Raw genomic sequence first — 14,487 nt, forward strand, 5'->3', positions numbered from 1 at the left:
GAGTGTTAAGTATATTTTCAGGCATGATGCTAATTTCCAGCTTTAGAAACAACAAAGAAATTATTATTATGACAAAAAAGTTATAATTCTGCTTTTAGATACATGTGTAGGAATTGTTTTATAGAATTATTTACATAGATTGCTTCTTCATTGAGGATATCTTGTCTTAAAGTTCCAGAGATAATATAGTTCCATAAAAGAGACCTTTGACATTTCTCTAGGACTTGCTCCAACGTCTTTCTGCTTTTACTCTATGTATGTGTGTGTGTATGTGCATACATGTATATATGTATGCATATTTACAATTTCTATACTTAATTGTGTCACTTCTTTTGTGGGTGTGGGATATGATAGGATAGAGCAATGAGTGGGAAGAGAGAGTGGAAGGAGAGGATAGGAGTGTGGGAGGTGGGCTGTGTTTTCTGACTTCTCTAGGCTACAGCTTGTTAGTCCTGAACACCCTTGGATGAGGTGTCAAGCTTGTCTTGTTCAGGTTGCTGCTTGATAATTCTTTTTTTTATTTATTGAGAAGGAAGACTCAAAAAGTTAACTCTGCTACAAGCCCTGTCCTCTGTGTGAGAACCTTATGATCAGGCATCATAAGTAGGTATCTTTTTGTCTCCCTTCCTCCTGAGAAGCCTTTTTCCTTGAATCATTGTACAGGTTGCAAATGCACCATTAAGTGATTAATCTTTCTCATGATATGCTGCTTTCAAAAAGATTATTGTTCAATTTGTGCTCTTGAGTTTATGGTAATTAAACCCAAAGGTTTTGGGGTCAGTATTTGTTTCAAGTGACTTTTTCTTCTTTTTTTAAAAAAGTTCTTTTAATTATGAAATATAAACATACTGAGAATTATTGACAATATAATAAACCTGTATCAGCTAGCTCTTTTTGTTTTTATGCAAAATGTTACATCTCAAGTCCTTTCCCTTTTTCTTTTCCCTTCCCTTCCAGAGGAAATTATCATCCTCATATAGGTAGTATTCACATACATGTTTTGTATCTTCATTATATTTTTGTAACTGTCTTTTGATATTATTTTGTGTTTTAAAAATGAGCATAAATGTACTACATGTATATTACTAATTTTTTTTTTTTTTTTTTTAAAGAGAGGGTCTTATTGTGTTGGTCAGGCTGGAGTATAGTGGCTATTCACAGGCAAGATCATGGTACACTGTAGCTTTAAACTCCTGTGCTCAAGCAGTCCTCCTGCCTCAGCCTCCCGTGTAGCTGAGACTATAGGCACATACCATTGTGCCTGGCCACTAACATTTTGGAATCCTATTTTGTGTTTTCTGATTTCCATAATGTATTTTTTTTCTATTTTTCTTTCACGAAATTATGTTCTTTATTCTTCTTTTCCATCTGTTTTCTTGATTTCTTCAGGTATTAATCCTCTAATTTGCTGTGTCTGCTTACTCACTTATGATGGGTAGTTTCGTGTCTTTTGTGAATGGTTTTATTTTGCACTTATGCTTGCAGATTCTTGCATCACGTGAGTAAAGTGAAATTGTAATCTGATCTTGCATATAGTACAGACTTGGACTTTTACTTTTTCATAGGAGATTTTATTCTTATCCTCCACAGAACCATAGTTCCAGGGAGAGAAGAGAGTCTTTAGTCTCCCTGGGCCTGTGGTGAGGTGTTTCTAGTTCTTTCAATGACCTGGTGTAGTCATTTGAGCATCCTGGCCTTTGCAGGAGTCTCACTTCCAACTCCTGTCCTCTCTTTGGTTCAGTAGCTCATTTCCTATCTCGCGTGCTAAGTCCTGTTTTGAGTTCTTGTCTCTTTCTTTACCCTGTGCCCAATTCTAGCTTTCAGTGACTTTTTCATTTCTAGTACTTGGAAATTTATCTTTCTTTCTTGTGAGTTTAACTCTATGCTAGAATTTGTTTTTGTTACAGTTGAGCCAGAGTTCCTAGGTCGTTAGAGCAGAAAGGGTTGGTATAAGTGTACTCTGCTCTGTGATTGGTATGCTAGATGTCTGTTACCTGGGAAGTACATAACATTTATACCTTTGAACACATCACTGTGTTTTTTGGAAATAGAGAAATATATATGGTCAAATTTCAGCTACCAAATAGTAACTTTGGGTTTTGGGTTTGCTAATATTCAAATTTTATATTCTAATGGAAAAAAATCTGTGTCTCTCTCTATAAGTATATGTGCTATTTGTCTGCATATATGTGGTTTTCATGATTAGATTTTAAGCTAACTAATGTGTTGTGATTTCAGCCCGGCACCTTTTTTGCTCCCTGATGGACTGGTTCGCTTGGTTAATAAACAGATAAACTGGCATTTGGTACTTGCAAGGTAAGGAAGTGTGAAATTTATATGTTTTTCTATCTGAATTAGCTTTTACATTTCATTATGGACGTTAATTTTGGAATCCTTGTGGCTTTCAGTCTTGATTTTTATTGTGTGTAAATTTCTTTGTTGCAAATATTTAGTATTTTTTAAACTTTTTTTTTTTAGAGAGGGAGAGAGAGAGAGAGAGAGGGAGGGAGGGAGAGAGGAAGAGGGAGAGAGGGAGAGAGGGAGGGAGGGAGAGAGGGAAAGAGGGAGGGAGGTAAAGAGAAGGAGAGGGAGAGAGAGTGGGAGGGAGCGAGGGGGAGAGAGGGAGAGAGATGGGGAGAATGGGAGAGAGAGAGAGCGAGAGAGAGCTTAAACATGTTAATTCATGCTGTATTAAATCATTTTGTATGCTTTTGTACCTGTATCCTCATCTAATTGTAAGGTCAAAAGATGGATAATTAAAGCATGTGAACAAATTTAAAACTGATTTTTAACTTATTAAATAATTCCATCTGTGCTGAAAACGGCTATAGATATTCATAATAGATTTTCTTCCCCCTCTTTCTTCTCCATAAAAGCAATGGAAAGCTTTTGGCTGCTGTTCAAGATCAGTGTGTGGAAATCAGGTAATTGTTAATATTATTCATATTCAAGATTTCTTTTGAGAAATATTTGTTACTCTATAAATGGAAACTAAGATTTTTATAGGGGATATATTTAAAAGGATTTTATTATTAACTCACTTAATTTTGTGAGTGTCAAACACCAACTTACGCCAGTTAAAAAATTAAGGGTGCTTTCTCAGAGTTATATGCTTATCTTTCTCCTTCCCCAGATCATTCCGTTGCCTCTTAAGGTTTTACTTTCTCAGTAAATGAGGCCTATCCTCCAGAACTCTGGAAATCACTGTTGTGTGACTATTTACTGCTACATCAGCTAAACAGACACTCAGGAAGGTGTAAAAGAGTAGGGATGGTTCAGCACTTTGGGAGGCCGAGGGGGGCAGATCACAAGGTCAAGAGATTGAGACCATCCTGGCCAACATGGTGAAACCCCGTCTCTACTAAAAATACAAAAATTAGCTGGGCATGGTGGCGCACACCTGTAATCCCAGCTATTCGGGAGGCTGAGGCAGGAGAATTGCTTGAACCTGGGAGGCAGTGAGCTGAGAACTAGTTGCAGTGAGCCGAGATTGTGCCACTGCACTCCAGCCTGGCGACAGAGCGAGACTCTGTCTCAAAAAAAAAAAAAAAAATAGATATGCTTTTTCTCTGTTGGTACAAAACTGTAGATTGAATATGGGTGTGCAAAAGACCAAGGTTACGTATTACTTGAGACCAATTATGCTTTCTGTCCTCTTGAGACATTCAGTGGTATTATATACACATCTAAAAGACATCTCTAAGCTGGAATTTTCAGGTGTTTTATTTTTAAACAGTATATCAGTTATGAAAGAAATAGCAACAATAGCAACTGAGAAAAATAAGTTCATTCTTTGGGAAATGTTATTAGGAAAATCATATGGAAGAGGAATATATTTACTGTTCATTAAGTGGAAGTGGACCATTACAAAGGTCTTCATTATCGTCATCTTCACATGGAGTGGGCTGAGGAGGAGGAGGAGGGAGGGAAGGTGGTCTTGCCATCTCAGAGTGGTAGAGGTAGAAGAAAATCCACATAGACATGGACCTGCATAGTTGAAACCTGTGTTGTTCAAGGGTCAACTATAGTAATTCCATAATATTTCATTGGGCGCACATAGCAAAGTTTAATCTCTTTATACTGGGTATTATTTTCCGCCTTTATAAATGAGACCATACCAGTTTTTTTGATATCTGTATGTATCTGTAATTATTTCCTGGGGATAACTTTATAGAAATAGAATTGTTAGGTCAAATGCTACAGACATGAAGGTTTTGGATAATTGTTATTAAATTATTTTCTAGAAGGTTTACCAGTTTTCATTTTTAAACATATTTTATAATAATTATTCTACTTGGTATATATTTCAGGATCACAGATTTAAAATAGGTTGTTGATTTAAATATGGTGACCTATTAAGGTTGTTTGATTTCTCAAAATAAGACTTTTTTCCCCTAAGTGATCAAACTTTGTAATATGATACAGACCAGTGGTTCTTAATTAGGAATGATGTATCCAGCAAAAAAATATTTTTGCTTGGGCCCCATCCCACATTTCTTGATTCAGAACCTTTGGGGATGGGGACCAGACATCTCTATTGTATGAAAAGACCACGGTAAATTCACTTAGGCTGTGTCACTATATTCCATATATATGTCTCCATACGATGTAGCTCCGTATCTGATGCAATAAGAAGGTTGGAAGAAAATATCGTCACTGACAAAAGGGTCATAATTGAGCCACAAAACCATGTCTGAGAGGAGATATGATTGAGCATTGTATATAGAGGCTGTCTAGTCCACAGTATCTGGTATTTTATGATTGTATACAGTGTTACGATAAAACTTTTGCCTTGATTTTGCATGTTTTACAGGTCTGCAAAAGATGATTTTACATCCATTATTGGGAAATGTCAAGGTAAGAGTTTCCAAAATATTTAAAGAATGAAAATTTCAAATGCGCAATGGTTTACAATGTTTCTTAAAAGTTAGAATAGATATTAAATATTTATTAACAAGGATTATGACTATTAAAATAATTTTTAAAAACTGCTTTTTTTTTTACTGTCTTAAATATTTTGCTTTAAAATGGTTCATTTTAGTGAGATTTGGAAACTGGGTTCTAAAAAAGTCTAAGCCAGTTATGGGATGAAGTATTTTTAACTGTCTGTAGCCTTTTATTTTGGATTAAATGCAGAAATAAATAGGTATAAGTCAAGAGTTAGATACAGACTAGTAAAAAGTCTAGGATTTGGTCATTTTTTAAATATATTCAGCAAAAATTTACTGACTGTAATTTACGTGTATGTGCTGTTTTGCTGGTTGCTTGAGGTATGATTGTGAGCAAAAAGACCTGCTCCTTTATCTCATGAAGCATATAGATGCTCAAATATATAATTACAAACTTTGACAAATCTAATTAAGGAACAATTAAATCCCATGAGATTTCTTAACCGGGGGTGTCAGATGAGATGGCTGAGAAAGAAAAATGACTTTTGGAAAGCAACTTTAAGAATGAGTAGTCTGGACGCAGTGGCTCTCACCTGTAATCCCAGCACTTTGGGAGGCCGAGGTGGGCGGATCACTTGAGGTCAGGAGTTTGAGACGAGCCTGGCCAACATGGTGAAACCCCGTCTCTACTAAAAATACAAAAATTAACCAGGCGTGATGACACATGCCTGTAATGCCAGCTACTTGGGAGGCCGAGGCAGGAGAATCACTTGAACCTGGGAGATGGAGTTTGCAGTGAGCTGAGATTGAGCCACTGGACTGCAGCATGGGCAGCAGAGTGAGACTCCGTCTCAAAAAAGAAAAGACAGAAAGAAGGAACCTTATGGGAGAAAAAAAGGGTGGTATTAGGTAAATGCATCTATTACCTATGTTTTATTTACAGGACCTACAGTTCCATCTGTCTGATCTTGTGTTACTTTAACAGTGTAATTGTTGTAGGAAGTATAATGTAAACATGGTCATTGTGTTGATGACAAACATTTATAGTGTTCTTACTGTGTGCCTGGCACTGTATTTAGGGCTTTACATGATTTTCTTGTGTAATGGAAATAAAGCAGTATAAATATTTTATCCTAAAACAGTATTAGGATAAAATATATATTTGACATCAATAGAGAGCAAGGAGGTGGGAGGCACTGGTAGTTTTCAGAGCTACAATGTGGTAATACAGAAGATTCCCCCACTCCCTCATGGAAATGCTGTTCTTTTTTTATTTTTATTTTTTGAGATAGGGCCTCACTCTGTTGCCAGGCTGGAGTGCAGTGGTGTGATCATGGTTTACTGCAGCCTGACCTCATGGGCTCAAGTGATCTTCCTGCCTCAGCCTCCTGAGTAGCTGGGACCACAGGCATGCAGCAGCATGCCTGGCTAACTTTTTATTATTTTAAAATTTTTTGTAGAGACGAGGGTCTTGCCTTGTTGCCCAGGCTAGCCTCAAACTCCTGGGCTCAAGCAGTTCTCCTGCCGCAGCCTCCCAAAGTGCTGGGATTATAGGTGTGAGCCACTGTGCCCAGCCTTTGAGAGAGAGATAACAGATAATGACTGTACTTGTACTTAAGTGCCATGATGGAGAAGAATCACCTTTAACTTAATTTTACCAAGCCCTGGGAGCCTGTTTATTTATTTATATAGTAATTTTATTTATTTATTTATTTTTTTGAGACAGGGTCTCAGTCTTTCGCTCAGGCTGGAGTTCAGTGGCATGATCATGGCTCACTGCAGACTCAACCTCCTGGGCTCAGGTGATCCTCCCATCTACCTTTCCCAGGTGGCTGGGGCTACAGGTGTGTGTCACCATGCCCAGCTAATTTTTTTGTGTTTTTTATAGATACAGGGGTTTGCCACGTTGCCCAGCCTGGTGCACTCATGGGCTCAAGTGATCCTCCCACCTTGGCCTCCCAAAGTGCTGACATTACAGGCGTGAGCCACTGTGCTCAGCCTGTTTAAATAGCTCTTTTATTCCACTTGTGTACTTCCACCATCACAGCCTTAGTTCAGGCTCTTAACATTTTTTACTTGGTTTCTTACAACAGTCTGCTGACAAAGTTTTCTTCTGTATGCCCTCTAGTAATCCACACTTTATACTCCTTGGCAAATTGATCATTAAAAAAACACTATTCTAGCAGGTAACCCTTCACATCTGACTTAACTGCTTTCTAGATTTCTAGTAACCTTGGGCAAGTTACCTCTCTGAGCCCCAGTTTCATTATCTGTAAAATGGGCATAATTTTATAAATTGAGTTGTGGAAAGATTATATGAATTAATGTATGTAAAACTCTCGGCATAGTGTCTGACACATCATGAATACTTAGGAGATGTTAAGCTATTGTTATAATTACTGTTAGTATGATTCTGCCTGAAATCTGTCAGTTGTTTGCTATTGACTGGAATACAGTTCATTTTTTCTAATTTACGATAAAAGACTTTTCGCAATCAGCCTGTCTATCCCGTGAGAGTCCCCTGCCATATGTCTTATGTTCTAGTAAAAACAGTGTGCAATTTTCTAACCCCATTGTGTTCTTCATGCCTTCACGTACAGATGGTTCCTTTTCTCGGAAGCTCCTACCTTTATATTGAATTAATTAGTCTTGTATATTTTAGATCAAGCATCGGCTCTCCTCCCTGTGTTCGCTCCCACCATTTGTACATCTTCATGTTTCCCATCTAGTTGCTTGTGCCTATATCACAGCACTTACTTAGCCTGCTTTCCTTTTTTATTGATTTAATTTATATATATTTTTTGAGATGAAGTCTTGCTCTGTTGCGCAGGCTGGAGTGCAGTGGTGCGATCTCGGCTCACTGCAACCTCCGCCTCCCAGGTTCATGTGATTCTCCTGCCTCAGCCTCCTGAAGTAGCTGGGATTACAGGTGCATGCCATCACACCCGGCTTTTTTTTGTATTTTTCGTAGAGATGGGGTTTTACCATGTTGGCCAGGCTGGTCTCGAACTCCTGACCTCAGGTGATCCACCTGCCTCAGCCTCCCAAAGTGCTGGGATTACAGGCATGAGCCACTGTGCCTTGCCTGATTTCTTTTTTAATTGTTGATTTGCTTGTCGGATTCCCAATTAGATTGTAAATTATTTGATGGCAGGGGTCATATCTTACCCAATATAATTTTTTTTTTCGTGCTTAGCACGGTGGCTGACACATCGTAGGCACACAATTTTTGACCGTATCAAGTGGGTAATGGTGCTTGGGAACTATTCAAATGATTTTTATGGATGAATGAATATACCAACAAAGTATGTTTGCCTGTTTCTTGTTTAACTTTAGAAATTCACAAAAGTGTACATATATTTATTATATATAATACTGTCTATATTATACATATTATAGAGATCCATATATAAATTTGTGGAAAACTGTCATGGCATTAATATTTTTTATTCCTTATGTATACATGTATACACATAGCATGAATAGAGCAATAAGGGTGGATAAGAAGACCTGTTTGCCTAATCCTTTTGGGGAGGTAGTGTTTAAGTATGAATATCTAAAGCTTGGGGCTCTAGCCCTTTTTGAATATACCTTCTGTAGTTTCCTCACCAGTGCTTATTAGAGTAGACCAGGCCTTGCTTAAATAACGTGTAAAGGTCAAGAAGTTGCCAGAAGAATAATTTGGTGGGTATTCAATTGCCTTATTCCCAGTGCAGCCCTTTCATTGGGTGAGAGCTTGGGGGGCCTAAGATAGGTTTCTGAGGAGCGTGCTTAGCGTGTTGGAGTGATTCAGATATACAGGGTTCTTTCGAGCTTTGGCATTAGACACCTTCTCCTAGCCAGTAGGTAAATCGAGAAATCTACAAATTAACATGAACATGGGAAGCTTTACCCTTCTGTATTTTATACAAATTATAATATTTGTCAGAGTTTTTAGTGTGTACGGTTAATGTGGCAGCAAGGATAAGAAAATAATGCTTTGAGAGCTGTTTTATTTTGTTGGCTTCTGTGTGTGTGAATTTATGACCTTAATACTGCATTAATGGCTTCTTTCCATTTCACATAATGTGAGGTAATGATCATTTGCTTGTTATCTGACTCATCTTTATGGGAATAACTCCCATATGCCAAATGATATTTCATGTGTGTGCCTGCAGAAAAGGAGCCAGATTGTTGTTAATGCAGTTTTGAAACTACATATTGCAGAGTCTGTAAACTGAAATAGGAGCTATTTGGTTCTACCCTGATATTTTTCAATTATTGTTTTATAAAATACATGCCATTCGAGAATGTTTTAAATGTGGATTGTAACTTGTTTTGGCTCTGTTAGGCCATAAATAGTAATTCAGTTTTCTCTTTCTACCTGAATAATGACCTAAAAATAGCACATGAAATTAGAGTTTTTAAAAAGAGTTGTACTATGTTAGTCAACAGATTTTTTTCATAGTTTCGATTTTGAGATACCATAAGTGTGAGTTTCCTAACTGTACGCAACATGTTGCCTACTATAGGTATGGTAAGGTCCCATCAGCCCTCCAGTGGCTGGGTGGGCACTCTGACAGCTTGAGCTTCTACTGGTTGCCTCTGGCTTCCAGCAGCCTCATCAGTTTACTGTTAGATGCCATACAAATATGATTTTCTCTGTGTGTTGACATAAAAAAGGTTGGGAGGGATAGACTATTTGAAACACCCAGACTTTGTTTTTTTGTTTTGTTTTCAGATGGCGTCTGGCTCTGTCACTGAGGCTGGAGTGCAGTGGCGCCATCTAGGCTCACTGCAACCTCCACCTCCCGCGTTCAAGTGATTCTCCTGCCTCAGACTCCAAGTAGCTGGGATTATAGGCACCTGCCACCACGCCCAGCTAATTTTTGTGTTTTTAGTAGAGTCGGGGTTTCACCCTGTTGGTCAGGCTGGTCTCGAAATCCTGACATCAAGTGATCCACCTGCCTTGGTCTCCCAAAGTGCTGGGCTTACAGGCGTGAGCCACCATGCCCGACTGAAACACCCAGACTTTGAAATGAAGCATTTTGTTCCAGAACTGTGATTCAGGATCCTCAGATTATATGATAACTGTTTGCCCTTTTTTTGTAAGTTTAGATGAAGTAATTTTTTCCTATTGAAAAAATAATACACATTCTTCGTAGAAACTTTAGAAACTAAAAGTGAGAAAAAAGTAGAAAAGAAAAATAAGCTCACCACCAAGGGATAAATACTATCAACATTTTATATATTGTTTCAGACATTTTTCTGTACCTGTTGCTGTAGGTATGTTCTATGAAAATAAGTGTTTTGTAATCTGATTTCTTCACTTAAAGATAGATTGTTAAAAAAGAGTAATTTTTAGGTTGAAGTTTAAGAAGCACTTTCCAGAGTATCTTTTTTGATCATTTCTACTGAATAGTGTCTTAAGTGTTAGGACATAGGTCTCCCAGCTATCCAGACAATCCAGGAAATGCTTATAAACTTGATCTCTGAGCAGCAAGCAACTAGATATTGTATTTGATTCCACCAGCAAGGGAAAATCATCATCAGGCATTTATGCAGATAATTGTGTAAAACATAGCAGATTATTGCATCTGCGTTCGTGAAGGATATTGGTATCTAGATTGCTCTTTTGTAATGTCTTCTTGGTTTGGTATTGGAGTAGTGCTGGTTTGAAAAGGGTTGGCAAGTCTTCCCTCCTTTTTTATTTTCTGAAATAGTTTATGTAGAATTGAATTATTTCTTCCTTAAATGTTTGATGGAATTCACCAGTGAAACTTGGAGTTTTCTTGTAAGCAGTCTTTTAATTAATCAATTTTAAATCTTGAGTTCAGTTACAATAATAGTAATTAATAAGGCTTTTTAAAATTTTAGTTTCCTTTTATTTCAGTTTTTGTGAAATTTTTCCCTAAATTGTAGAAATTATTGGCTTAATGTTCGTAATATTCCCTATAACCCTTCTGTCTGTAGGATCTGTACTGATGTCCCCTCTATCGGTTTTGAGATTTGTACTTGGTATTTTTCCCTTTTCTCTTAAATCAGTCAGGCCAGAGTTTTGTCCATGTGTTAATATTCTTCAAGAAAATATTTTGGGTTTTATGGGTTTCTTTTTTTGCTTACCTTGATTTTTGCTCTTATTAGTTCCTTTCTTCTGCATACAGGATTTAATTTGCTCTCATTGTTATAGATGGAAGGTGGAAATTTAGATTACTGAATTTAAACTTTTTTCATATATAAACATTTAAGCCTATTCTAATATAAGCATCTTTTTGTTAATTACATCTAATTTAATTCTTTTGTTGCCGGAGAACATAAACAACATGATTTTAACCTTTTTCATTTATTGAGGCTTGATTTATGGCCTAGTATATATTCTGTCTTCATGAATGTTTCACATTTAAAAGAATTTGGTTCTTGGGTATAGTGCGGGTATTGGATATAGTATTTTTTTTTTTGCCAGCCAGAGTCTTGCTCTATCACCTAGGCTGGAGTGCAGTGGCACAGTCTTGGCTCACTGCAACCTCCACCTCCTGGGTTCAAGCAGTTCTCATGCCTCAGCCTCGTAAGTAGCTGGGATCATAGGCATGCACCACAATACCCAGCTAAGTTTTGTATTTTTTAGTAGAGATGGGATTTCACCATTTTGGACAGGATGGTCTCGAACTCCTGACCTCGTTATCCGCCCGCCTTGACCTCTCAAAGTGCTGGGATTACAGGCATGAGCCCTGAGCCTGGCTCTTTCAGCTCTTTAAAGATGTCATTGTTTTGTTTTTGACAAGAAATTGGGAGTCATTGCTATTGTTTTCTTGATATAAGGTGTGTTTCTTTCCTCTGTCTACTTTAAAATTTTCTCTTTATTATTGTTTGTCAGATATTGATTATCATGTGCCTTGATAGCTTTTGAGTTTATCCTGCTTTAAGTTCATTAAGCTTCTAGATAAGCAGTTTTGTAGATTTCTTCAAATTTGCAAAGTTTATGCCTATTGTTTTTACCCAATTGATTTGTTTTAAATTTGTTGTGGCATCTTTTTCCATATAGAATTCCCTCCCTCCCTTTTTCCCTTCCTCCCTTCCCTCCTTCTCTCCTTCCCTCTTTCCCGCCTTCCTTCCTTCCTCCCTCCCTCCCTCCACCATTTGTCACTTTTTTTCTTTATAAAGTCAGAGTTTCTTATATTTAGGCCTTTCTTCTTGTAGAATTGTTAAGGTTTTTCTCTTGTGTTCTTCTGGCGACACTATTAACATTTACATATTTGGCTTCTCTGATGTCTTTCCACTCCCACTAGTTTGCTCTTGCTCACTGGTTCTTGACTTGACTTGGAAGTAAAGAATGTATATATATGAGAGATTGTTCATTGAATTCACTATGAAAATGAGGAAACTGAGGCCATACCCAGGGTCATACCCAGGTGTCTTGTGGTAGCACTGAGACAGGAACCCAGTGTTTATTATTTTTAAATCCTTGCTCATTTCCATTGCTAGTTTGGGTAAATGGGCACTGGATTGAAGTCTGCTCCTTGAGAATTTGGGTGTTTGTTATGTCCCACCAGAGTACTAGGCACTGGTCATAAACATTATGAACAAAATAGACACAGCTTCTGACATTTTGGAATTTATAGATTAACAAATAAGGCAGACAATAAAATGTCTGACAAATGATACAGTTTGGCTCTGTGTCCCCACCCAAATCTCATCTTGATTTGTACTCCCATAACTCCCACGTGTTGCGGGAGGGACCCAGTAGGAGATGATTGAATCGTGGGTGGCAGTTTCACCCATATTGTTCTTGTGATAGTGAATAAGTCTCATGAGATCTGATGGTTTTATCGGGGGTTTCTGCTTTTGCATCTTCCTCATTCTCTCTTTGCCTGCTGCCATCCATGCAAGATGGGTCTTGCTCCTCCTTGCCTTCCACCATGATTGTGAGGCTTCCCTAGCCACATGGAACTGTAAATTCAATTAAACCTCTTTCTTTTGTAAATTGCCCAGTCTCAGATATGTCTTATCAGCAGCATGAAAACGGACTGATATAACAAACAAATGTATGATTATTTGGCGTAAGAGCTGTGAAGGACATGAAATCATTGGACTGGTGGAAAATAATGGGGCTCAGAGGCTACTTAGGGTGGTCACAGAATGCCTTCTAAGGAAGTGCTATTTAAAGTGAAGCTTGAAAGATGAAAAAAAGCCAGTGGAGTGTTAGGGAAAGAATGTTCCAGGCAGAGAAAATAGCATCCACAAAAGCGGTGAGATGGGAAAGAGCTTGGCAACTGGGCAGATTTGAGGAGCTACAGCTGATGAAAATATGAGTCGGGGGATATAGACTTGATTTCACCATGCACGTGTCAGTTGTCAATTTGCTGGTTAACTTTTACCATCAGTGTTTCTTGCATACTTTTCAGACAACTTCATTGACTCTTGCTTTGTAAAAATCTGTACTGTTCATTCCTTTCCCAAGCCACACGAGCAACTGGAAAAATCCAGTGATAAAGTCTTTATTTTCACATTGTTATGTGAAATCTTATCTTGTAATGAAAAAATATTTTTATCTAGGTCAAAACACCTGCTGAGTTTTCTGGAGTTACTGGTTGTAACTAGCATAGTAAAAGCAAATCCCTTGCAGATGCAATGCAGTGCATAGAATCTGTTTATCTTATCAAAATGAAATAAGAGGAAAAATCTGTTATCACATGGTACTGTTTCCTTAGCACATAAATATTTTTCAGGGGAAAATTGTCATCTTGCTGGTTTTTATGTAGCATCTGTGCATATGTCAATTTTTTATTCTTTTGTTATTTTGCACCTGTGCCTGCTTTGAAGTTTGATTTTTTATTTTAGCAGTCTAAAGACAGGGAATTGATTTTTTTAGAAAAAATTATTCCCACTTACAAAAATGGCTGTCCCAGAATGTATGCAGTATCTTGTTAGGCTTTAATAAAATTAATTAGACTTATCCATGCTGAATGACCTCTCCGGGATTTTTTTGTATACTTTTAACCTATTGATAAATAATCAAAATGAAGAAAATCGTTGATGTCTGGTGTACTTTCCCCATATATTCCCTAGAATATATATTACAAAGTTAAGGGAAGTCTGAACTCTACACATTATTTCTTTTAGGTAGATAGATGACTTCCGTTATAGAATTCACATTTCATTGGTAGTCCTGGAGGGATGGTGAACTCTTACCATTACCTTGCCCTGTTAATAGAGATTTTTTTTTCTGAGAGACATAGGTGTCACTCATTAGTGAAACATTAATCACTTTGTGTTCCAGGTCCTGGGAATAGAATGTTGAATAAGACATTGTTTCTGATTTCATTGAGCTCAGAGACTTGTGGGGCAAATAGGTAAACAACAATATGATGTGATAAATGCTATGAAAGAGGTATGTACAGAATATTTGGTGGCACAGAGCAGCCAGTTTTCAAGGGTGTCAAGGAAGGAGGAGGTAACAAACTAGACCTGGAAGGATGAGTAAGATTGGAGATGAACAGTCTAGGTAGAGCAGCAATATGTATAAAAGGCACGTATGGGCAGGGTGCGGTGGCTCACGCCTGTAATTCCAGCACTTTGGGAGCCTGAGGCGGGCGGATTACTTGAGGTCAGGAGTTCAAGA

At 37.7% G+C, this 14,487-nt stretch overlaps 1 protein-coding gene across 3 annotated transcripts in view; it reads left to right on the top strand.

The window, feature by feature from the left end:
• The window catches only part of NBAS (NBAS subunit of NRZ tethering complex), a 394,628-nt gene that overhangs the window by 5,388 nt on the left and 374,753 nt on the right, over positions 1-14,487 (top strand). For all 3 annotated transcript variants that reach the window (XM_004028860.5, XM_063696052.1, XM_063696053.1), the window contains exons 4-6: positions 2,239-2,316; positions 2,877-2,924; positions 4,814-4,857. In XM_004028860.5, the coding sequence (XP_004028909.2) occupies positions 2,239-2,316; positions 2,877-2,924; positions 4,814-4,857 (170 nt within the window). The remainder of the gene's footprint in view (positions 1-2,238; positions 2,317-2,876; positions 2,925-4,813; positions 4,858-14,487) is intronic.

Source organism: Gorilla gorilla, chromosome 12, assembly GCF_029281585.2.
Source record: "Gorilla gorilla gorilla isolate KB3781 chromosome 12, NHGRI_mGorGor1-v2.1_pri, whole genome shotgun sequence".
Classification (NCBI taxonomy): domain Eukaryota; kingdom Metazoa; phylum Chordata; class Mammalia; order Primates; family Hominidae; genus Gorilla; species Gorilla gorilla.